At 44.8% G+C, this 24,620-nt stretch overlaps 1 protein-coding gene across 1 annotated transcript in view; it reads left to right on the plus strand.

Annotated features, from left to right (window-relative positions):
• LOC138489003 (von Willebrand factor D and EGF domain-containing protein-like) overlaps window positions 1-24,620 on the plus strand; it is a 3,370,177-nt gene that overhangs the window by 384,670 nt on the left and 2,960,887 nt on the right. The window contains exon 3 of the mRNA XM_069616529.1: window positions 20,407-20,635. Coding sequence (XP_069472630.1) covers window positions 20,407-20,635 — 229 coding nt within the window. The remainder of the gene's footprint in view (window positions 1-20,406; window positions 20,636-24,620) is intronic.

Here is a 24,620-nt window from a genome sequence, read left to right on the forward strand (position 1 = left end):
ATTCCAACAATAACTCATTGGACAGCATGTGCCAATGTTGTTACCGACTTGGCTTTTTTTAGGTTAACAGAACTTGTTTGTGTAATAGGAGTTGATTAAACTGTCTGAGTTAGGCGGAGAAAGAAAGAGAGAAATGGAAAAAAATTACAAGTTATGTTAAAGTATAGTACATTAATGAGCATGCTGACACCACATACATAACTCCTATTTTCATTGGCTCATGTTCCATTTACAATGTGATTCCTACACACAGTCCTTAACAACCAATATATCACAGATTTAACATAATAAATAACTGGTACATCTATCATTGTATATTCAGTTTACTTTTGGATTTGGCTTGGGAAGCGTCACTGCATCCATTCCATCCATTCTCGACCAGAAAGCAGCTACACTGTAAAGTCTGTCAACTCTACTAATCATTATTTTTGCATTTGGTAGTTTGAGGAAATACATTAAAATTAAGACTCTATGGGCCTCATTACACGTTATGCAGTAAACCATGGTGCTATTAGCACCATAGTTGCCACCGGTACCATACCGGTACCACCATTGAGAAAAGGGGAATTACCACCCCATTCCAAGGTTGGCTGGGCGGGGCGGTAATTCCCCCTTCCTCCATGGCCCTACCCCATTCCCATTTTTGCCCCATAGGGCTCAATGGGAATGGGGAAGGAGCTAATTACGGTACCGTAAATTTAGGTACCGTAATTAGCACCAAGGTCCCTTTGCGGGTCCCAACTTTAACAGCTGGTCTACACCAGCCGTTAAGGTCGGGTCCCGCAAAGGGACCTCGTAGTAAGGCGGTAAGGGTTTACCGGTATCGGTGCCCTTACCGGTACCGGTAAACCCTTACCGCCTACTGTGTATTGAGGCACTATATGTCTGACGTCTATCAGTTGAAGTGTACATCATACCCTTGTATTATTACACAATTCCTGATCAGAAATGTCTGAAGCCTGCATAATCTAAATCAGGTCTACATATTGGGTCCTCATAATCTGTATTTGACAAATGAATAACCTATCATATCATATCATACGATTCATATAATCTGCAGACACAGTGACTCCCATTCTTTCTGCCTGTTTCAAGGAGATGATGCAGCAATGTTCTCACCCAACTGAGCTCAAACAGACAAATATAATGATAATTGCTAAGGAAGGTAGAGAACCTATTCGCTTCTCGACCTTAAACCCTAGTTCCCTCTTGAATTCTGATATGAAAATAATATCCAAAATTCTGGCTCAGAGACTAGATAAAATAATTACCACATTGATTCACGACACACGACAGGCTTTGTTCCTGGAAAAAGGCTAAGAGCAACCTAATAATTCTTCTACATGCCAACTGGCAGGAACAGCATGAGAAAGACTCCATATTAATTCTACCTTTTGATGCTGCGAAGTCTTTTGGAAATCGAATGGCCCTACCTCATTTCTGCCATGGAAAATTTGGCCTAGGAAAGGACTCACATTTCTAAATTTAAATTGTTTTTATTCAAGCCTACTCCACAAGTATCCAGCAATATCTTTATTTCTGACTCTTTCCCTGCTCTACGAGGGACTAGACAGGGATGTCTTCCCCCACCTCCCTGTTTTTGATTTCCCTTGAACCATTGACGATGGCAGTCAAGCAGAAACAAAGATATATCCAGCAATTCCACTTGAATAGAGGGGTTAAAGTGGCTACTTTAAACCACTGATATATTACTGTTAGTCAGACAGCCAGACATGTCAATTAGGCAAATTATCTCCCTAACTAACACATTTTCCCTATAATCGGGATACCAAATGAATTGCATACATGTGAGGCACTACCACTGTGACATCCTACTCCTTCGAATCACACTTAGCAATGTAAACTTGAGACAGGTAGAGAAAGGTCTTAAATACTAAGAATAAGTAAAGAAATTGATAATTATTTTGAGGACAATCTCAAGGAAACCTGGGAAAAAATCATTAAAATGATTAATATTCACAAATGGACTGCTCTCAATAGCTCACTCTGGGGGTGAATTCAATGTGTGTGAATATGATGATAACATGTAAATTACTGCACATTTTCACAATGTTACCACTGATCCCCAACAAATCCTGATGGTCCACATTTAGCTCAGGGATTTCTAAATGTATTTGGTGAGGATTGAACCCTAGGATTAATAACTTAAATCTTCAAATGAATACATGCGTAGGGGTAGGCATCACCTGCCCTTCTATAAGGTTAGCCACTCCATTCTAAAAGATAATGTTCATGCTCATCTATTTAAAGTTTACCCATTCATACAACAAGACGCTGGTTTCTGCAATAACAATTCACTGAAGATAATGAACTCCTCCATATCTTGGTCCGCCTGGGTAAAAAGAGGACTAGCACAGGTGAGGCATCTCAATATTGAGGACCTAATAATTGCCTCCTTTTGAATCTTTAATGTTGCACTTCAAGTTGCCCACCCACCAATACTGGACATATTTACAATAAAGCAGCAGCTTGAGACGCACATGTTGACTGTCTATGAAGGGCTCCTTATTGCCCTCCCCATTGGCCAAGTTCTTGGAACATTACCTCAGAGAACCTGGTAAAACATCACATTTTTACTTGCTCCTAATAAAGGGATACCTTTCTAAAAAGCTTTAGTTATATTTGCACACCAAATCTGAATGCAGATTATTAGAAGAACAATGGCAGAATGCTCTCAGCTCACATAATGATTGCATAAGAAAAGCACCACTGAAGCTCATCCAATTTATAATATTGCACGACAGGTACTGGGCCAACAACAAGCCATATTCTTCTGAACTAGCCACAGCTAATACTTGCTGGAGGTGGCATCACAGCCCTTGAGATCTAGTAACATTCGTTGTGACTGTCCCAAACTGGACAATTTTGTTACAAATATGGGAGGAAATGTTGGAAGTACTGGGGTATGTATACACAGGCAGGTTAGGGTGCGCTATTGCATAATCTTCTGATGTCGATCTTACTAACCCCACAAAAAGTGGTGGATTGATGCAGCATTAACAATTGTCATAGTTAATATTCTGGAGTGTGTATAAGGCTTGGGGTGACTTCCTCTCCACTCGTCGGTTAATATGTGGTGTCATGCTGAGAGAGACAAAATATTGTCTACTGTTGCCACTTCTTTACCCATTAATCAACACATTTGGATTCTCTGCGAGTGTGTATTTTGGAAAAAATACCAAGACATGTGATTGAAGTTAGTTTAATGGCTCTTTGTTTATTGGTTCATTCTAGTTTAATGTCAATCTAATACATTATCGTGACATAAACATTCAATAATGGAAATCCACAGATTGAACAACCTATTAGAAACAGACTACACTTGTCTGGATACACTAGAATAACCCTATACCACTTGGTCCAACATATGGATCATGATTAACTTATCCATGCAAATAATTAGCAAACGCTCTGCTTTAATTCTGTGAATGAATATCAGGCCTATATATTCTTGTATTATTTTTATTTATTTCGTTTATTGAAAACATTCTTCATTATCTTACTATTGCCTTGTAAGAGGATTCAATTCAAAACTACAGCTAAATCAATGCCTAGTCTGGGATACTGAATGGAAACCCTTATTGATATATCTTTATGTCCAGTTCATGAGTTCTGGATGACTACCCCTATATAACACCCCTCTCTTAGAATCCCCCTGACCCCACTGAGCCATGAAGTAGTTCTGTTTTGCAAGTTTAAAAGGTTTATTTGAGAAGTAAAACAAAATATAGATACCACGATTTTATAATAAATTAATAATCGATATCGCCCTTATAAATATAATGTTAATCAACAATGGGTAATCTGGCACTAGCACACTTCTTTACAATCAATGAGGAGTTAGTATAGGATGGATAAAGTGGCAAAAACACTTTTATGATTTCAAGGGAAAAGCAATGAGGAATAAAATGCAGTACAAAAATACTTGATATGATTTTAGCAAAAGATAAGATAATCACTTTTTCTCTGGCAATTCACCCCCCTCCCCTATGCAATGTAAGAAATGGAAGGAGATGGAAAGAGGAGCACACAGTTCTCATGAATGCAATCAAATACAATACGAAATTCAGTTCCCCCCCAGCAAGCTTAGAGGAAACAGGTAGGAGTTTGAAACACAGGCCCAAAATGCTTTTTAAATGTGATGGCAATGGATGGGAAAATGTGCCAATGATTTTAATTCCCTCTAGAGATTCAGGATGAGTGGGAGATGCGTGTTGGTATTAGTTCAGGCTCACTTTAGCAATGCTCTATGAGTTATTACCAAGTTGCAAACGGATTTTAACAAAAGAAAGAATGGAGCTGCTATTTTGACACGTGGGGAAATTGAGCCAAAATCGCAAATCGCGGTAAATTTGCGAGTGCGTGAATCGTGATTGCGGAAAAAGTATAAGGAGTAAGAAGTCGGTTTTAGGGTCGTTGGAAAGCTTAGATTGTAAGCCCAAACGGTTCCAGAGATATGGACGATTAAATAAAGGTCGTTTTTCGGATTTAAAGTAAACTCAAAATGACAGGTGACAGCTTGCAGCTGCAGAATTGACAGGTGACAGTTGTGCAGCTTTAAAAATGACAGATGATACGATTTCTAGGAGGCAGTTCTACTTAGGTTAAAATAGTTTAGATTAGATTATTTTAACTAAGAGATTGGTTCTGCACAGTTCTGCTAGGTACTCACAATATAAATTTGAAATAGGCCTCGCCACAGATCTGGTCAGGTTTTGGACTGGACTCCGGTTCTGGTCTCTGCACTTCACAATGATCTGGGTCAGCTCTCTGGTTCTGCTCACAGCGGTCTGGGTCACTCTGGATCTCTGGCCTCTGGTTCTGGATACTGCTCTGCTTTCTCTGGGTACAGCACTGCTTCTGGATCTTTCTGGCGCAGGGTTTCAGGCCAGAATCAACAGCTCAGCCCGGCTGTGAATAGTCTGCAAATGATTTTGGGCCTGCTGACAAATACTTTTGCTTGCAGTGGGCCTTCTTGGTTCAAAGTTCTGTAGTCTCTGTTTAGCTTAGAAGACTAAGTGTAGGATCTCTGGATGTGAATTCATCGGTCAGCATGCTCCGCAGCAAATGGAATTGAATGTCCCTACCTGTCCCAGCAGTCTCGTTTTATGTGTTTTGAAAATGGGTGTGCGCCTGGGCCTAGCTAAGCCTGCCCCTCTCTACTTGTCATTGGCCAATTCCTCCTCTCTCCCTTGATTGGGGGAAGGAAATGTGAGTCAGAGTGATGCTGTAGGTTTTATTGTCAGAGGAACCTCCCCTTGTCAGTTTGCCCACAAATCTATATTTGATTCAAATACATCCATCCCAGATATACAATTTGTTGAAATTACATGTGCACATTATATATTCCTTATGGTCCATGCTTGTCTGCCTCTGATGTTCCTGGGGGCTTGCATTCAAAAATGACAACATTTTGCACTTTTTAACTGGTTTTGCAATATCGGACATTTACCCAAATTTACACATATGTGCGCAAGGAGTATGGACATTAATTGATGAAGTGTCAGATTTTTAACATGCAGACATTTGGAGTGAGACCCTATTTTCCGCTAGCAACCCCCCAGAATACACCACAGGGTCCTAACGCATCTCAAAATGTTCACAGAAAAATCACAAAAATAATGATATTACTTATATAATTCTGACAAGTCCGCACTTTGAGTTATCTATCTTTTTAAAATTATGCCCTGGTCAAAAAGGGGTGTGGCTTCCCACATCACAGGGTGAAATAACTGGTTTATCCACTTCCCCCAAGTTCAGCTGCTAACAGAGGCACTGCCCTTCCCAGTTTCCACTAAGAGGAAGCCACTTTTACGACGCCCCCAATATAACATTTGCTTGAGTCCAGGACAGGCCTTTGTTCAACTCCCTGTAGTCCCCAGCTGCTCCACCCCTAATCTAATCAACAGGGCCATGTGACCTCAGGATGCAGCCAGGCCTGGCAGCCAGGCCTGGGAACACAACTGTTGATCCAGTATCAACTCCTGTCGGGGGTAGTTGTCAGGCAGAATTCAGTTTCATTAAGCCAGGTTTCAGCTAAATGTCACTTTTTGTTCCCAGTTTTCTACATTCAAATCAAACTGACAATTTTTACATATACATTAAATAATTACTTCCTTCAAGTCATTTCAGAATATAGTTTTACATTGTATCCACCTCTTAGCAAGTCTTTCCTTGGTCTGGTTTAGTTTTATTTGTTCAGTTTTACACAAAAGTCTGGTGGTTTTAAAACACCGGCTTTCTGATAGTGGTGAGTACTGGTAATGCAACCATTTTTGGGATTAAGAAAATGAATTCCCCACAAGAAGTTTGTATCTTTGGAGTGGTCTCGTGCCAACTGCGCAATTCTCCTATTCTGGCGTGAAGGTGGCCGGCGATAGCTCATCCCCACATCCACCCAGTCTATTGATTTAGTTTGTTCTGGGATAGAATAATGGGCAGCGACAGCTCATCCCCACATCTACCCAGTCTATTGATTCAACATGGGTCAAAACCCATGACAAATCCACCCGCCCGACTGCGCTTTGATTCAAGTTGAGGGGAAGTCGGGTGCAAAGGAGGTTTTGAGCCCTTGCGCTGGTATGTCCCCATTATCTTCTTCCAATCCTGTAGGTGGCACAGTTCAGCATCTTTTCCTCCCTCCAGTCGATCAATCAGTTCTCCTTGCTGGTCCTGATGGGAGGATTGGGCGGTACCCTGGCCCCCTTGGGTCTCTGCTCCCGGTCTCTGGATCGCCCTCCTTGGCCAGTCTCCAGGTTTTCTTTCTCCTAGGACGACAAAGGAAAAGCGGCAAATCCTATTAGTAGACATTTTCCCATCACTACTAATGGTGTGGCAGACATATACATTTTATACATTAACATACCTAATATTTTACTTTTGAGATACAAGTTATCATTCAAAGACAGTGGCTTACAAGAGTATAATATTTTAGAGACTATATGTGGGATATTTTAGGGTAGAAACTGAATTAATCTGGAGCGGTCCCCTCTGGTATTGCAGAGGACTCCTCCAGTTGCTGCAAAGTGTGCCTGGGATGGAAACACTTTAGCTGGTTAATATGGACCCACTTGTCTTCCCCTTCCACTAGACTGCCTTTGGGGATGCAGATCTTATAGGCAACAGGGGAGATCTTGTCTATAATTTCAAACGGTCCCTCCATGTAGGCAAGAATTTTCGCTGTTTGGCCTGGTTCCTTTGGAAATTGTATAGATAGACCCGATCACCCACCTTATATTCCTTTCAGGTAGTTTTAAAATCATAGTGGGTCTTCATGCACTCGGTTAATCTTTCTAGATTCCGCTAAGCATAGGCAAAAGCATGCTGAAGGTGTTTCCATAAATTCTCCACATACTCATGAGTTGTGGAGGCATTTATCAACGTTTGCTCTTGGGTTCTGTAGAGCAAATGCTGGGGAAGCACCATCTTGCATCCAGTCATCAACTCAAATGGTGACATTTTGGTTGCAGATGAAGGGGTAGATCTGATGGCCATTAGGACCAGAGGTAATCGGATATCCCAACTTGGCCCAGAATCTGCCACAAACTTTTTTAAGATGCTCACAATGGTTCGGTTATATCTCTCCACTGCTCCAGAAGAAGCTGGCCTGTAAGCAATATGTAGCTTTCTTTTAACCCCAAATATCTCCCACATCTTTGTCATTACTGACTGGTGAAGTGGCTACCCCTGTCTGACTCAATCCTTTGAGGTAGACCAAAACAGGAAAAGATGTGGTTAATCATCAGGGCAGCTGCTGTTTCTGCCTTGCAGTTTCGGACTGGGAGACATTCCACCCACTTGGTAAACAAGCATGTAACGGTCAACATGTACTTGTTTCCTCTAGACGAGTGAATCACAGGGCCTACAAATTCGATTTGCAAATCTGACCATGGCAGTGTCATCCCCCTCTTTTGGAGAGGCGCATGGTGTGTGAGGGATGATGGCTGAAATTGTGCACACACGAGATACCCCTTCAAGTATTGGTCGAGGTCCTGCCCCATGTGTGGCCAGTATGCAACCTCTCAAGATTTCCAGTGTTGTGTGAAACCCCCTATGACCGGCGGTGGCCGCATCATGGGTGTGACTTAACATCAGGCTTCGGAATGAGGTAGGAACCACCCACTGATCATGGCCAGCTTGGGATTTCCTTACCAACAAACCGTCTTAGATTCGGAACATTTTTGGACATTTCATCAACACTCTTAGGTCCTCTTTCCCAATGTAATCGGTATCCGTCAGGGGAAAGTTCTCAGGGTCCTCAAGGTGTTGGTAAAACTTACCAATAATTGGATCCCCCTTCTGAGCTGTAATCAAATCAGCATCAGGGGTCTCCTTACTCCATTGTGCAGTTGAAAGATCATTGTGAGCATTTGTCTGGACCTAGTGATAGCAGTGACCTGGATTTCCCCCAACAGGGACTCTATTTCTATTAGATCGCCTTGGATGGCACCGGTTTTGGCCAGCTGATCAGCTAAGTCATTTCCAGTTTTGTCTGGTCCCTCTACTCTGGAATGACCCTTGATCTTCTTCCAGTAGATGTTCATCCCATTCGAGTTGACCAGATCATCAATGTTTTGAATTAACTTCCCATGTTTCAAAGGTTTGTTATTAGCACATAGAATGCCTCTGGTTTTCCAATTAACCAGGTGCTCCACGAACCCGTTCCGTACATAATCCGAAACTGTGATTATGACCAGTATGTGGAGTTGATGTTGGACAGCAGTGAGGATGGCCTGATGCACAGCCATCAATTCTGCCACCTGACTACTTCGGGGACCAATTTTGTATCCAGCGGAGGGTTCTGGGAACTCCTTCACCCATGCATTCCCTACGCCAGCCACCAGTTCTTTCTCCCCGTCGTTGTCAACATGGTAAGAGCATCCATCCACATAGACAGTGGGCATTCCCTCACACTTGTCTTCTTCAAAGACTTTGTGTGGGGAATGAAGGTATGCCTCCATGTTGTCCTTGATTTTTAGACTTTCGTCCTCGAGACAGTTTTCTCTGGCACAATCATGCAAGTCAGCCAGACCTTGCGCGAGGGGACTCTTCTTGTTTTGGCCATATCTGACCTCCACAGGAAAGCCTTCCATTGACAGAATCCAGGAAGTAATTCGGGAATTACTCACATTTCCGGCCCGAATTCTGTCACTTTGGAGATATTGCAGAGGCTGGTGTGGAGTCTCCACTAAGATGTGTTCCCCCTGGATAAACGGGCGGTAATTCTTCAATGCCCACACCGTTGCCAGGAGTGCCTTCTCACAATCGTTGAATTTTTCCTCCACAGAGGATAAAGTTTTGCTCGCATAGGAGATTACTTTATTGACCTTGTCATGCTTTTGGTATAATACTGCCGTCAAGCACGTATTAGAGAACCCCGTCTCCAGGAAGAACTCCTTGTTTCCGGCAGGGTAAGCTAGGCAAGGCGCTTGTGAGAGGCTTCTTTTGAGTTGTCTTACCACCTCGGATTGTTCTGGAACCCATTCCCACTTGACCCCCCCCTTCAAGAGATGAATCAGGGGTCTAGTGATCTCTGCGTACCTTCAATGAACTTTCTGCTGTAATTAGTCAGTCCAAGAAGGCTCCTTAGTTCCCGCAGAGTTGTGGGGTCTTTCAGTTTCTGGAGTGCTTCCACTTTCTTTTCTTGGGTACAGAGACCCTGAGGAGTAATCTCATGCCCCAAGAAATTAACACGGGTTCTACACCACTGTGCTTTCTGAAAAGAAAGTTTTGCTCCGGCGGCCCTCAACTGTGTCAGAACATAATGGATCTCCTCTATGTGTTCCTCCACAGATGAACTTTTGATGAGGACATCATCTACATAAGCTAGGTTACCCCTCGCACCCAGGTCGTCATGGCCTTATGTAGGAAAATGTCCAGTATCATTGGTCAGGTCTGTTGCTGTGAATACCTGTGACCCCTGGATCTGGGCCAGCCCTTGGTCAATGTAGGGCAGAGGCCATCGGGAAGTATAGACCTGTTTGTTGAGCTCCCTAAGGTCGGCGCAGAGTCTCCACTGGCCGTTTGGCTTCAATATTCCCAGCACCGGATTATTGAAAGTGGTGTGGACTGGATGGATTATTCCCCGGGACTCTAGGTTCTTAATTATTTCAGTAAGGGACTCCATGGATGCGAGAGGCAAGCGATATTGCTTCACAAACACTGGAGTCATTCCAGGGTCTGTGGGAATTGTTGTGGTGTGGATGTCGGTGCGACCACAGTCATATGAGTCTACCGCAAAGAGATCTTGGAAATCCAAGAAAAACTTGTTTCAACTTTTGCTTCTGTTCCAGAGTCACACAGGCATCAGCTAGGTTGACTCTCTCTTCCACCATCTGCCTGAAGCCTGGAAAGACTTCTGGTTTGGCTATCTCAGCGGCCTCCTCCAGCTGGGTGGAGAAGTCCCTGGTCAGAGTGCTGATTTGGACTGGAGGCTTCCGGTGGGAAAGGCAGCCCTCATGGACCTGGAAAATCACCTCATCCCTCCTGGAGTCACAAGTCACATCTTCCTTACCGTAAGGGCAAGAAGTGTACACCAGGAAGTTCCCCCCATGCCGGGTGAAGATCCTGTTTGGTGTTTTTTTGTCATCACTGTCACTGTCAAAACAGTCCTTGGGGATTGGTCCTAACAGTTCATTTCCTAGATCAATGGAGAAATGTCAGTCATCAACTGCCATTCCAATAATGGTGCCTGCGGCTAGAGTAATACTCTTTAAGTCGCTGTTATCCACCTCTATTGGAATTGTGTCAGGTTCTATGTTGACTAATGGAGTTGGGTTTAACCCCAACCCTTGCTGTTGGAGAGAAGCATTTAGATGTATATAAGCATCAGGGTTTTGCAATTTTTCTCCTCTTTTAACTTTCACTTCCAGGGAGAATTGTCGGGTCCTTTCTGGGATGGTGACTTCCTCTTTGATCTGAATTTCAACTGCATAAGGTAGCAATTGAGCTGGCCTAAATGCTTTTTCTGGATCATCAAAGCCCATAGGATTATCCGCTAATCGGGACCAAGCTTTGAAGTTTATTAGGTCCAAACTAATGGCAAAGCGATTGAGAATGTCACTGCCTAAGTAAAAGGCGGCAGTGACGTCTCGCACAACCCAACAATTATGGACTATGCTCTTGTTGCCAATGGAGATTTTGAGCATACACCTGATGGCAGGAGATGTTTGCAATTAGGTGCTTCCAGGTCCATTTCCCATTTGTCTATCAGTTTGAATGTGGGAATGGCTGGATCATTTGGGAGTTGGCGGAACATGGCTTCGCTGATGAAGCTCTTACCGTTGTTCACACACACTCGAGCGAGAACAGAGTCCTTCCCATCATTTAACTGGACAGGGATGAACAACTGCTCTCCAATTTGCTGAATATCAGCCAGGCTCTGAGCTGATTTCACATCTTTCTGGACTATAGGAGTGGGAGTTTCTGATTGTGGATTAGTAAAGAATTTCAGGGTGTTTCCTTCCAGTGTGGAATACCACCTTAAACTGGAAGGAAGGTTGATTTTCAGAAATAGAGAGGACCCCCCATCACCAGTCTGTTGTCCTACTGCTATTACTGTCACGTCTGGAATTTGGTTGTTCTGGAAGGGAAATTCTACTTGGTCAGATTTTTGTTCAACCATATGGCAGGTGCCATTTAAACTAACATGGTTGACACTCTGTTTTAATTTTATTGGTCGGCTAGTCTGGGTCCAGAGGACCTTGTTTACGCAATCTATTAGGGGTGAAAAACTTCTCAGGAGGTCATTCCCTAGTAAACAAGGTGTGCCCTCTGGAGTCACTACTATGACCAGGTGTTTCACCTTGTGTCGCCCAATTTTAATGTCCAAGTCTGCAGTCCCCTCAACGGGAATTTCCTTCCGTCAAAGTTCTGCAGTTGTCCAGGAAGAGAGGTGAGAGGAATTCGGTAATTCTCCCCCCTTCCTGCATTTAGTTCCTCAAAGGCCCTTTTGGACAGAAGGGTAGCTTGGGATCCAGTGTCCACCAGTGCCAAAGTTTTACCCTGCCCCTGTACTTGTACCGGGGCATAGTATCTTCCCTCCTTCTCCTCAAGGGGGCACAGATAATGCACATTTTTGGACAACTGGTGGGCTAACTTTCTGGTTTTGGACATTGCTAGCAAAGAGATTTGGGCAGAATTCGGTGGAGAGCCTTGGGAATCTGAAAGAAAAGGTTGGCAACTGGAGATCAGAGCCATTGTGGGTTCCCCTGGTTCCGGTTCTGGGCCGCCCCCCCTTTTTGGAGGCAGTCACCAGGATGGGTTTGAACCAGGGGATTTCGGTATTGTCGGTTCTGGGATGAGATGATGGGCGGCGGTAGCTCAGTCTCCACATCTCCCCAGTCTGAATTGACATCCCTTGGGACCCATTTTTCCTTGGGAGGAGTTCCCCCATCTCTGAAGGGGAAGATCCTTTTCCCAGGATCTTCTGAGGATCCCTCTCCCTCAAATTGGAAGACCTGTACCTCCTCCACAAAGTGGGTCTGTTTGGGTCCTTTGTTTCTCCTACCCCCCCTGTGCTCCTTGGGAGGCAGGCTTTCAGGGGCAGGAGATTTTGTTTCCGGTTCCTGGTTTTCCAGGGGCTGTTTACAAGTTGGGAAGGAAGCTTCCTCCTAGGCTTTACACCCCCCTTCCCGTTGTGCCTCCTCCCTGGGAACTGGTGTGTTATCGGGGTGCTGCCCCTGTCATTGTTCTGGAGCCCCAGGTCCAGAGTTTGGGGCATTCTGTGGTGGCATGCTCATCTGAGGGTTCTGTTGAGCCCTCAGTATGTGACACAGATCCCGTGCTATATTTTGGACCTGGCGCTCTAACTGGGAAACCCGCTCAGGCTGATATGAGGCTCTATTTTCTCCCCTGGGCTGATCCCGGGAAGGGTAGCTATCCCTTCTCTGGTAGTACCCCTGGTTGGGAAGATTTTGGTACCCCACCACCCTTGGCCTCCCCTCTCCCGGATTAGGTTGTCTGGGCTCAGGGAATTGGAGAAAGAAGGATGGATGGTTTTGGGGCGGGAAATTGGGTGGATACCTGGGGAAAAAGTTCTGCCCAGGATTGGGATAATTTCTGCCCTACTGTGAGTAGTTGGGAGGGAAGTTCCCTGGGTTAGGTGCTTGGCTGCACCCCCCCCCTTGGGCTGGAGGAGTCCACACATAACCCATGATTGGTCGGTTTCCCTTATAGCGGGGACTTACATAGTCAGGGGAGCGGGGGACCCCATTTGTGGGACTACCTCCTCGACTCCCTGTCTGTGACTGGCCCGAGGGCCTTCTGGGCTGTGAATTATTTGGTGCAGGCAGGTTTTTAGGCCCCCCATCTCCAAATCTAAAACGGGGGCAACCTTTACCTCTGCCACCTTGGAAGCAGCAGGGGTGCGGTTGGTTTTGGGGATTTTCGGCGCATTATTTTTATTTTCAATGGGCTTCTCATAGATCCGGGTAGCCTGTTCAATGACCCAGTCTAAAGATCTTTTCTCATGAAAATCTCTCACGAGCTGGGTCATTATGTATTTGGGTAACGCATGGAAAAACGTATTGATAAATTCTCTGCTATCCGTACACACCCTTCTGATGGTCTGCGCAAAAGCATGCTTTAATTCTTGCACAAACTCTTGAAGAACTTATCCTCCCCACATTGCAAATTGTAGGCTGCATTGCGAGCCTCTTGAGGATTTCTGTGCACAGAAAAATGTTTCAAGATGGCCGCCCTGTATGTGGACCACCTTGAATGGTTTTGATCCTCCAGCTCCGCAAAGAAACTGGAGTATTCTGGTGAGAAGGTCCACTTTACATATTGAATACAGCTTTGGCTGTCCTTCAAATGGAAAGTCTCCATCATCTGCTCATAGAGCTCCAAGTGTTCCCAAACAGAATACTTGGCGTTCTTATGATAAGGCGTGATGACACTCCTTATTGCCTTTATTTGTTTCAATGGGTCCTTAAGCAAGGCCCTTTTTGCCTTATTGGCCTTTTTGGTTCGGGTAACCCTGGTCCATTCATCCTCCGATTCAGAAGCGCTGCTCCCAGAGGTGCCCGTCTGATCTTCCAGGTTTTCCCGGATTCTGCGAGCCTGGGAATGGCTGGCAGAATGTGGCGACCGGGTCTCCTGTGTCCCGCAATTGTCAAGAGGAGGCTTCAGACCCCTCCTTGCTGCCAGGATTTGATGGGTACCCCCCCCACTGACCTAACTGGGCAGAGGTTTTCAGGATGCCCTTAATGGGCCTACTCTCCTGGGGTTCCCCACTAAATTGCACTGTGCTTGTGTGCCTATAGCCGGATGCCCGCCCATCCATTCCTGGGAGGTACTGGCCTATGAGCCCCATACTTCTAGCTGGATAGTAATCTGCCATCCCCGTGGCCCTGGGCTCATGTGCGCGAGGGGACATGGGGGTGGCAGAGTCCAGGGACTGGGAGAGATGAAGGCCTCTGGTATTAGGGCTCCTGAGGTTATGCTCAGAAGTTTCTCTTTCCCAGCGAACCTCATCTCTATCCGCCCCTGCTTCCTGTTGCAATGCAAGAGCCTGCGCTTTCAGTTCCTCAGTTAAGGCCTTACTAGACTCTATCAGTCTCTCCTACACAGCTACCTGTTGCTGGAGCCTATCATTGTGCTGACAGAGAGCCTCATTTTCTCTCTGTGCCTCCTGATTTGTCCTGGAGTACTGGGCCAGTCTCTGCTGCAGGAGGGTTACCTCCTGAGCTGTGTCCCTATTGGCCTGCTCCTTTCTTGCCAGAGCATCCTCCACCCTCCTGGTGTGCTCTAACAAGTTCTGGTGTTCTTTTTGGAGGTCACCCTGTCCCTGGAGGGCCAGGTGATTTTCTTCCATTTTCCTTTTTAAGTGGCAGACTTCCTGGCCTAAGGTATCCCTTTCCTGACTAAGAGCCTGCATCTGTGCCGCCAGGTCGTCCCTTTGCCTTTAGAAGGCACCAGCTTTCTGGCGCTCCTGGTCAAACTCTGCCTGGGAATCCAGGTCTTTCAAAATCAGTTTATTGCTCTCCGCCTTCTCCCTATCTAGGTGGCTTTGCAGGGTGACTACCTGCTCGGCACATGCCCTATTGAAATCTAATTGTTGCTCCAGCTTTTTCTGGCTCTGCAGAAGGGAGTCCTAACCTTCTTGGTACTCCTTCTGCAAGGCCAGAAATCTGGTATCCGGGTCAGCCTTCTCCTGTTGCAGTCTATCCATGTCCTCTTTTATTTTAATGCTATACTGCCTACTATCATTTTCTGATTCCTGGTTCCTCTGCAGCCTCTGCTCAGAAGAGACCAGGTCAGATTGGGCCTTCTCTAACGCCATCTGTTGCCTATTTGCCAGATCATGGCCTTCAGCACATTTATTCTGTATGACACCCATATACAGGTACAAGTATGCCTCTATCCTTGCAATCTTGTTATGTTCCTCTTTGGCTTTAGGGGCCATAAATATTTCACTCAGGGCCACATGTAGGGGACCCTGATCTCTCCATATATCTGACCCTGTTTCAGTGACCTGTTGCGCGATTGCCTGCAACCAGACCATTTGGTCCTGATGAGTCCACTCACCTCTCACAAATAGCTTATGTAAGAGGTGCTCCCTCGCTATTTTCATGTCTACCAAGGTCATTCTAGAAATTGATTTCCGTCCTGATTTACAGACATTAGTATTTTATTTTTGCAAAACAGACCTTTCCCTTAGAGCGTCCTTTTGAGGAGTGCTTTACAGCGTAAAACAGTGTGGTGATCCGACCGGATGTATGTATCTTGTCAGTTAGCACACTGTATTAATCTGCACAAGTGATAGCTCTAATCCGGAATCCCCGGCTACGAGCCCCCAATTTGTAAGAGGATTCAATTCAACACTACAGCTAAGTCAATGCCTAGTCTGGGATACTGAATGGAAACCCTTATTGATATATCTTTATGTCCAGTTCATGAGTTCTGGATGACTACCCCTATATAACACCCCTCTCTTAGAATCCCCCTGACCCCACTGAGCCAAGAAGTAGTTCTGCTTTGCAAGTTTAAAAGGTTTATTTGAGAAGTAAAACAAAATATAGATACCACGCTTTTAAAATAAATTAATAATCGATATCGCCCTTATAAATATAATGTTAATCAACAATGGGTAATCTGGCACTAGCACACTTCTTTACAATTAATGAGGAGTTAGTATAGGATGGATAAAGTGGCAAAAATAATTTTATGATTTCAAGGGAAAAGCAATGAGGAATAAAATGCAGTACAGAAATACTTGATATGATTTTAGCAAAAGATAAGATAATCACTTTTTCTCTGGCAATTCACCCCCCTCCCCTATGCAATGTAAGAAATGGAAGGAGATGGAAAGAGGAGCACACAGTTCTCAGGAATGCAATCAAATACAATACGAAATTCAGTTCCCCCACAGCAAGCTTAGAGGAAACAGGTAGGAGTTTGAAACACAGGCCCAAAATGCTTTTTAAATGTGATGGCAATGGACGGGAAAATATGGCAATGATTTTAATTCCCTCTAGAGATTCAGGGTGAGTGGGAGATGCGTGTTGGTATTAGTTCAGGCTCACTTTAGCAATGCTCTATGAGTTATTACCAAGTTGCAAACGGATTTTAACAAAAGAAAGAATGGAGCTGCTATTTTGACAAGAGGGGAAATTGAGCCAAAATCGCAAATCGCGGTAAATTTGTGAGTTCGTGAATCGTGATTGTGAAAAAGTATAAGGAGTAAGATGAAGCTTTCAGATGAAAGTTAAATTTCGTTCCTAGCCCAAACGGTTCCAGAGATACGGACGATTAAATAAAGGTAGTTTTTCGGATTTAAAGTAAACTCAAAATGACAGGTGACAGCTTGCAGCTGCAGAACTGACAGGTGACAGTTGTGCAGCTTTAAAAATGACCGGTGATACGATTTATAGGAGGCAGTTCTACTTAGGTTAAAATAGTTTGGATTAGATTATTTTAACTAAGAGATTGGTTCTGCACAGTTCTGCTAGGTACTCACAATATAAATTTGAAATAGGCCTCGCCACGGATCTGGTCAGGTTTTGGACTGGACTCCCGTTCTGGTCTCGGCACTTCACAGTGATCTGGGTAGGCTCACTGGTTCTGCTCACAGCGGTCTGGGTCACTCTGGATCTCTGGCCTCTGGATACTGCTCTGCTTTCTCTGGGTACAGCACTGCTTCTGGATCTTTCTGGCACAGGGTTTCAGGCCAGAATCAACAGCTCAGCCCGGCTGTGAATAGTCTGCAAATGATTTTGGGCCTGCTGACAAATACTTTTGCTTGCAGTGGGCCTTCTTGGTTCAAAGTTCTGTAGTCTCTGTTTAACTTGGAAGTCTAAGTGTAGGATCTCTGGATGTGAAGTCGTCGGTCAGCATGCTCCCCAGCAAATGGAATTGAATGTCCCTACCTGTCCCAGCAGTCTCTTTTTATGTGTTTTGAAAATGGGTGTGTGCCTGGGCCTAGCTAGGCCTGCCCCTCTCTACTTGTCATTGGCCAATTCCTCCTCTCTCCCTTGATTGGGGGAAGGAAATGTGAGTCAGAGTGATGCTGTAGGTTTTATGGTCAGAGGAACCTCCCCTTGTCAGTGGGCCTCATTACGACCCAGGCGGTAAGGGGTTTACGGCAGCGTTAACAGTGCCGACCCTTATCGCCTGAGTACGAGGTCCCTTAGCGCCATGGCGCTTTTAACACCTGCTTTTAGCAGGTGTTAAAATCCATGGCGCTAAGGGACCATGGAGTTAATTACGCCACCGTAATTTACGGTGGCGTAATTAACGCCTTCCCCACTCCCATTATGCCCTATGGGGCAAAAATGGGAATGGGGAAGGGTAAATGGGGATTGGGGACTTACCGCCCCGCCAAGGTCGGAATGGGGCGGTAAGTCCGCCAACCACCATGGCGTAAACATAGTTTACGCCATGGTGGTAAAGTCACGGCCCAGGCGGTAACTTACCGCCTGGGTCGTAATGAGGCCCAGTTTGCCCACAAATCTATATTTGATTCAAATACATCCTTCCCAGATATACAATTTGTTGAAATTACATGTGCACATTATATATTCCTTATGGTCCATGCTTGTCCGCCTCTGATCTTCCTGGGGGCTTGCATTAAAAAATGACAACATTTTGCGCTTTTTAACTGGTTTATTAACTGATATTACTTATACAATTCTGACAAGTCCGCACTTTGAGTTATCTATCTTTTTAAAATTATGCCCTGGTCAAAAAGGGGTGTGGCTTCCCACATCACAGGGTGAAATAACTGGTTTAACCACTTCCCCCAAGCTCAACTGCTAGCAGAGGCACTGCCCCTCCCAGTTTCCCCTAAGAGGAAGCCTATTTTTATGACGCCCCCAATATAACATTTGCCTGAGTCCAGGACAGGCCTTTGTTCAACTCCCTGTAGTCCCCAGCTGCTCCACTCCTAATCTAATCAACAGGGCCATGTGACCTCAGGATGCAGCCAGGCCTGGCAGCCAGGCCTGGGAACACAGCTGTTGATCCAGTATCAACTCCTGTCGGGGGTAGTTGTCAGGCAGAATTCAGTTTCATTAAGCCAGGTTTCAGCTAAATGTCACTTTTTGTTCCCAGTTTTCTACATTCAAATCAAACTGACAATTTTTACATATACATTAAATAATTACTTCCTTCAAGTCATTTCAGAATATAGTTTACATTGTATCCACCTCTTAGCAAGTCTTTCCTTGGTCTGGTTTTGTTTCATTTGTTCAGTTTTACACAAAAGTCTGGTGGTTTTAAAACGCCGGCTTTCTGATAGTGGTGAGTACTGGTAATGCAACCATTTTTGGGATTAAGAAAATGAATTCCCCAAAAGAAGGTTGTATCTTTGGAGTGGTCTCGTGCCAACTGCGCAGTTCTCCTATTCTGGCGTGAAGGTGGGCGGCGATAGCTCATCCCCACATCCACCCAGTCTATTGATTTAGTTTGTTCTAGGATAGAATAATGGGCGGCGACAGCTCATCCCCACATCTACCCAGTCTATTGATTCAACATGGGTCAAAACCCATGACAGCCTCTGTCTTTCATCCTTGCATGATCGGCTTTTTTCAGAATTGGGAATTGCATCTTAACGTCTCTGTATGCAGTGTGAATGTGGAATGTTGGGTGGGATGAGTAAATGCAGAAGGTCAGTGTGTGTGATGTCAGCTGTGTTGGTGAGAGTATTCCAGGAGTGGCATTGAAAGAGATAGGAGAATTCTTTACCGGTGTGTATCACTGACAGTGGAATCCCCTGCTTTTATCTTCTTACCTGTAACTACTGAAACTACTCCTCTATGGCCTTGCCAACTATGATTTTTCACCTCTGGGCAAAGTCCTGATCTTTTTGGCTCTGCACACTTTTCATTCTTTCTCGCTTTATCTCTACCTCCTCTGTCCATCGTCAGATTGGCTGGCTATCTATGAAACAAAGAGCTAAGTATAAACTTTTTGTCATCTTCAAAACTATCCATGGTCTTGCCCCACCCTACCTATCTGCTTTCTCACTCCCTACTCTCCCCCTTGTTCTTTAACATCATCCTTGTCTTGCCTCCTTGCCCCTACTCGAGCCCCTGAGCTCCCTCTTATTTCCGTTCTCTCCCTCTCCTTGCTCCCCTACTCCGAAATACACTTCCTCTTCCTCTCTGTACTACTCCAACTCTTCTACTATTTAAATCCAACCTCAAAGCCCTCCTCCTCCTTTCTGAAGAACCTGTTTCCTAGCACTCTACGTTACTCGGTCACCCAGCTTCCCTCTCTCACTACCCTCACGGACAGGCCTACAGCACTTTTCCTTCACCCTTCCACCCTTAATTCAGCACTGTCTGCACCATCCCGGTCCTATTGCATTCTGTCCTGTCCTAGTCCCTGGTTTATGTTTCCACCTTCCCCTGCAACATCTGGTCTCAAGTCACATTTTATCACCCCATTGGGAAGGACCCATGTCCTAAACTCGGTTATCAATGTTACATTTTGTAAGCGTTTTTGAGCCAAACATGCATTGCTTTCCTCTGATTTATATACATAAATACATTTATAAAGACTACGTTTCTACAACTGCGGTGTATCGCCTGGTTCCTGGCTTACCTGCATACTTACTTCCAGGCTGGATACATCAATTATCTCCGGAATTTGTGATTGCCTTGTATCATGTGAAACATAGGTTTTCCCTCTGCATGCAGCGCTTTATATCCGGAAATAGATCAACATGCACCTGAGTAAATAGTATAGATGCATGCATTTTGGAAAGTGCATTATTTTGAAAGCAATAGCATGTACCTCTAAGGGGCCTCCGTTTTGGCGTCCATGCTGCATACTTCACACTCGTGCGTGCAGTTTGGAATGTAATTCCGGAATAGATTTCCAATGCAGCTGGGTATGGTGAATAAACAGCCCCTGTGTGTGTTTTCTTATATTTCTGCTTAGATGAACAAATGCGGAACGCAAGCTCCTCTCTGGTTGTCACTTAGAGATGATTTCCTGCCTCGTCCCGGTGAAGTAAAGCAGCTGACAGCCTGCGCCACCTGGCAATTCTACTTTTCAAGTACCAAGGACTGCTGCTTATTCCGAATGCCCATTGCCGTGCGCAACTGTGGAGACTTCTTTGTGTATCACTTACAGCCGACACAAGGATGCATGGGCTACTGCGCTCAAGGTGGGTTTTGTGAAACTTTAAACTCCACCAGATATCTTCATCGGATGAGTAGAAGTCGAAACTTGCTCGATGTGTCATTCTCGATGTTTCTTTTTTTGCGAAAATAGACTTTAAGTTCTTTTAAACAGACTGCAATTTTCAGATGGCTCTGCCAATCCTTCTAACCAGCTCACAGTGCCATCTGCGTTCAATTTGCACAACTCTTAAAGCTCTCAGCCAACAGCCTCTCAAGCATGAATTACCATCTGATGTTCCTTCTGCACTCAGCATAGCATGTTTTGCTGCTCGGAATAATCCCGAAGATTTAGACGATTGCAAAGTGTAACCTACAAGTGACTAAATAAATGCCAGTGCGTTTGCGTTTCAACGACGTTAAGCTGTACTGTCTGTCACTCTCTCATTATTTTGTTAGACGTTGTTTTTAAATTATTGTGGACTTTAATTAGTAGTTAGCAGCCTGTTGGACAAGTCATTAGAGTGATTTGCAATTTCTTTGAAGCGATGGATAGAATCGTCATATTTTCAGTCATATTTCTTTCCCCAAGTTGTCCTTCCGCGCTCAATTATGCACCATACATTCTTTTTAGTGTCCTGCTTAAAGGTTGCCTTTCCTTATATTGCACATTTAAAACCCAGTTTCAGTCTGTTGGCAAACGAGGCTTAAATAATATTAAAACATGCCTGTGCATTTTTTTTTCAAAGTTTGCACCTGCTCATTTCCTGAAATATCAACTAAAACGTCGCAATTTTATTTCTAGGGGTGAGGTGAATGGGGGAAGAATCAAGGAGCACGGGGGAGCTGGGGGAGAACGAATGAATGAGTGAATGAGTGCGCTAGTGAGCACACAATGAGTATACTTTGGCTTTGTTTTGCTTTAAGTAACGCGGAGGAGTCAGGCATTTGCTAAAAGTTGCCCGCACCCTGTAAAATGGACTGTGTCATTACGTGAGTTGTTGGTATACACTTTGTCATGTGTAGTGTGTATGATTGCTGGCAGTGAGAACACGTGGCATGCAGGCAAATCCAGTGGCATTTTCACCTCAAAGCAAAACCAGTTCGTATTAGAACACATAACACATACATTAGTATTGCTGTACTTGACAGACTTGCGTGACTGAATTCTGCGAACTTTCAAGTCAATCCCCGTGATAATGCATGCCATGAAGATGAGCTGACCTGCATTGGAGCAGGACTTTGTACATAGCTATGTTTACATGCATGTGAAAGGCCGTGTGTATAAAGGGGAGGCCACACTGATCATGGAACCCCCTCTTATAGTTGTACCATTACTGTGAGCTAATCAAAAGAAGGAGGGTCTTAAAGAATATAGCACGCTCCTTAGACATCAGCTTAAGGAACATTGGCAACCCTAGCCTCACCATCAAGAAGAGACAAAAGCGGTTGCAGGATAGCGCCTGAAACTGGAGAAAACGTGTATGTGACATCCGAGTTCCTATGAGCTGAGCTCTAGGAGCCTCCCCCCCAGTTCCCCACAAATACCAATTTAAATGATTAGTGGAGGGAGGGGATCACATTGAATTCAAGGTGCGCTCAATCTTGTATGGTGACCCCTTCACTGTGAATTCTCTGATCTGTATATTAAAAATGCTCAAGACTTCACAGCAAAAGTTCATTGTTTTTTTTAAAACTCTGAGACCTGCTTCTCTACTGCATTGCATCACCGGAAACGTGCACAATTCCTCAGTCCCACTGTGCTCTCCTTATACTCATTTGAGCACCTCTGAGTTACCTTCTGGATCACTGTTGTGTCTAATGCTTCAGTGTTCCCTAAACCTAAAACCTAAGAGGCAAACTGATAAACTGTGATCGCTATAGCGGTAGCCCTGACAATTGTCAAACAAATACTTTTCTGCACCACTGAGTAGCATATGATTATCTGGAGAAGTGTGAATGTCAGGTTTCGATCTGGGTGGGATGTGTTGTGGGGCTGAATGGTGCCTGCATGTTTCCTAAGTATCAACTGTAGGGTAAAGTCTTGAGTTTCTTAATGATTTGCAAGAGCGTTGCCATGGTCTGGATTGCCCCTGACATGGTGTTCTGTAGGCAGGAGAGTAGTAGGAGAAGGCCAGATTCTAGTTTTTTTCCTCATGTGCTTCTTTTTTCTTGAGCCTATCAATGGCTTGGCTCCTGGAGGAGTGCTACAGAGTTCTGCACCAGGCCGTCTGGTGTGCGATTGGTGATTGCTTCATAGGTGAAGCAGGAAGTCTTAAGAGTATTCTAACAGGGATGAGAGCCAATTCAGCTTTAATAGGTTGGGTGAAATGTGGTTGAATTTCTTGTGTCCCATTATAAGACATGCTCCAGTGTTGGGCAGCCATAGGTGGAACCAGGTGCATCATTGCAAGACTGGCGAAGAGGGAATTTCTCCCATTAAAAAGGGAAGATTACCATGGTCTGGACTGTAGTTTTGCAGGCTTTGTGTGGAAGATAGTGTTTCTTGTTCTAGAGGAGGGTTAGCTGGTACCAGTAAGTTTGGGCGTTTTGGTTGCCATGCTGTTGTAAGAAGACAGTGTTCTCAATAGTGGCCTGAGTGATTTGGCAGTTGGGCCAGGTAAGGTGTGAAGCCATCAAGGTGCATGAATTTTAGCCACACCTCAGTCATATCCTGCTTAAATGGGTGACTGAGAAGAACACGTTATATTTTTGAGGAATTGAGCTTCAGGTATTTGCTTGTCATCCAGACTTTATTTATTTATTTGTTTCTTAAGTGTTGAAAGCCCACAGGCATCAGGTTGCTACACATAAAAAAGGACCAAGAAAGAGAAAAGATGGGACAAACAGGGCAGAATGAGTGAGTACAGGTCTGGCACCGATTTTGCACAAGTCAGGAGGGTAGGCTATTCAATTAGTAAAGTTTTAAGTTGTTTCCTAAAAGGTGGGCAGCACGTTAACACACGTAATTCTAATGTTAGTGGATTCCAGTGTAGAGTAGTGTTATGACTGGACTTGAGTGTGTTATGACTGGACTTGAAGATGTGGAGAGTTTGAATGATGTCAGTGACTGAGTGATGCCATGTGTAGAATGTTGGATGAGTTGGAATGTTGTCTTATGTGGGTGTTCCTGTCAACAACAAAAAAGGTAGTTGGAACCATGTAGCCTGGATGGTCAGAGCCAGTGGGCTTCCTCCCTGCTCCTACACTTGTCCTGTCATCTTATGTTCCCAAATGCCTTAATAAAGTAACACGTTCTGCCTTCCCTGTGCTGCCTGAAGAACCCTTAATCATAACAACTGGAGACGAGGATGGGATGACCCAAGAGGTGAAGATGATTGTGATGAAGATGAAAGAGTTATCTGCAGATGGACAAAATATAAGAAACGACACGTAAGGTGCTGCAGGGGTGCACACAGAAGGAGCAAGTGTTTTGGAGAAAGAAGAAGAGGTCCCACTGCCCCCCAGTGAGTTGCAGCACCAACCAGGAAGTGTATGAAAAACTGTCAGCAGATGTTCAGGAGAACAAGAGTTTGTCTCCCCTCTCAAGGAAGAGTGCCCGTTAGTGATTCCTCACGTGAGATCTGTTTCCTGAATCAGGGTTGGTCCATAGTTAACGGCACTCTCAGTCACAGCGAAGTGCAGTATTGGGAAGCTGTGCTGTGCCCCGACTTAGGTTTCTTACAAAGATGGGTACCTGGTCTGGTCCCCATGCCCAGAAGGAGGTTTTGAGGATCTGCACTGTCGGTGAGGCAAAGAGAAGGGCCCCCTGATGTTTGCTCCACGTTCCTATTAAAGTTAATTGCAGCAGCACAGGGGTAAGAATTACTGTTGGTTATTGGAACAGGAGCTCCATTGTCCACCACTCCAGAGCACTTCTGATGATGTCATGATGGTGTGCGCAGGGGTTGGCGACAAGTGGAACGGCCATGGATTGCGTTCTGAACCCTCGCATTGTAAGCAGCAAGGGCGTAGAGGAAGGCACCATCGTATGCCCTGAAGACGAGATGGCGTTTCTGGATTCTGAGTGGA

Source organism: Ambystoma mexicanum, chromosome 9 (assembly GCF_040938575.1).
Source record: "Ambystoma mexicanum isolate Mex_15411 chromosome 9, UKY_AmexF1_1, whole genome shotgun sequence".
In the NCBI taxonomy this organism is placed as follows: domain Eukaryota; kingdom Metazoa; phylum Chordata; class Amphibia; order Caudata; family Ambystomatidae; genus Ambystoma; species Ambystoma mexicanum.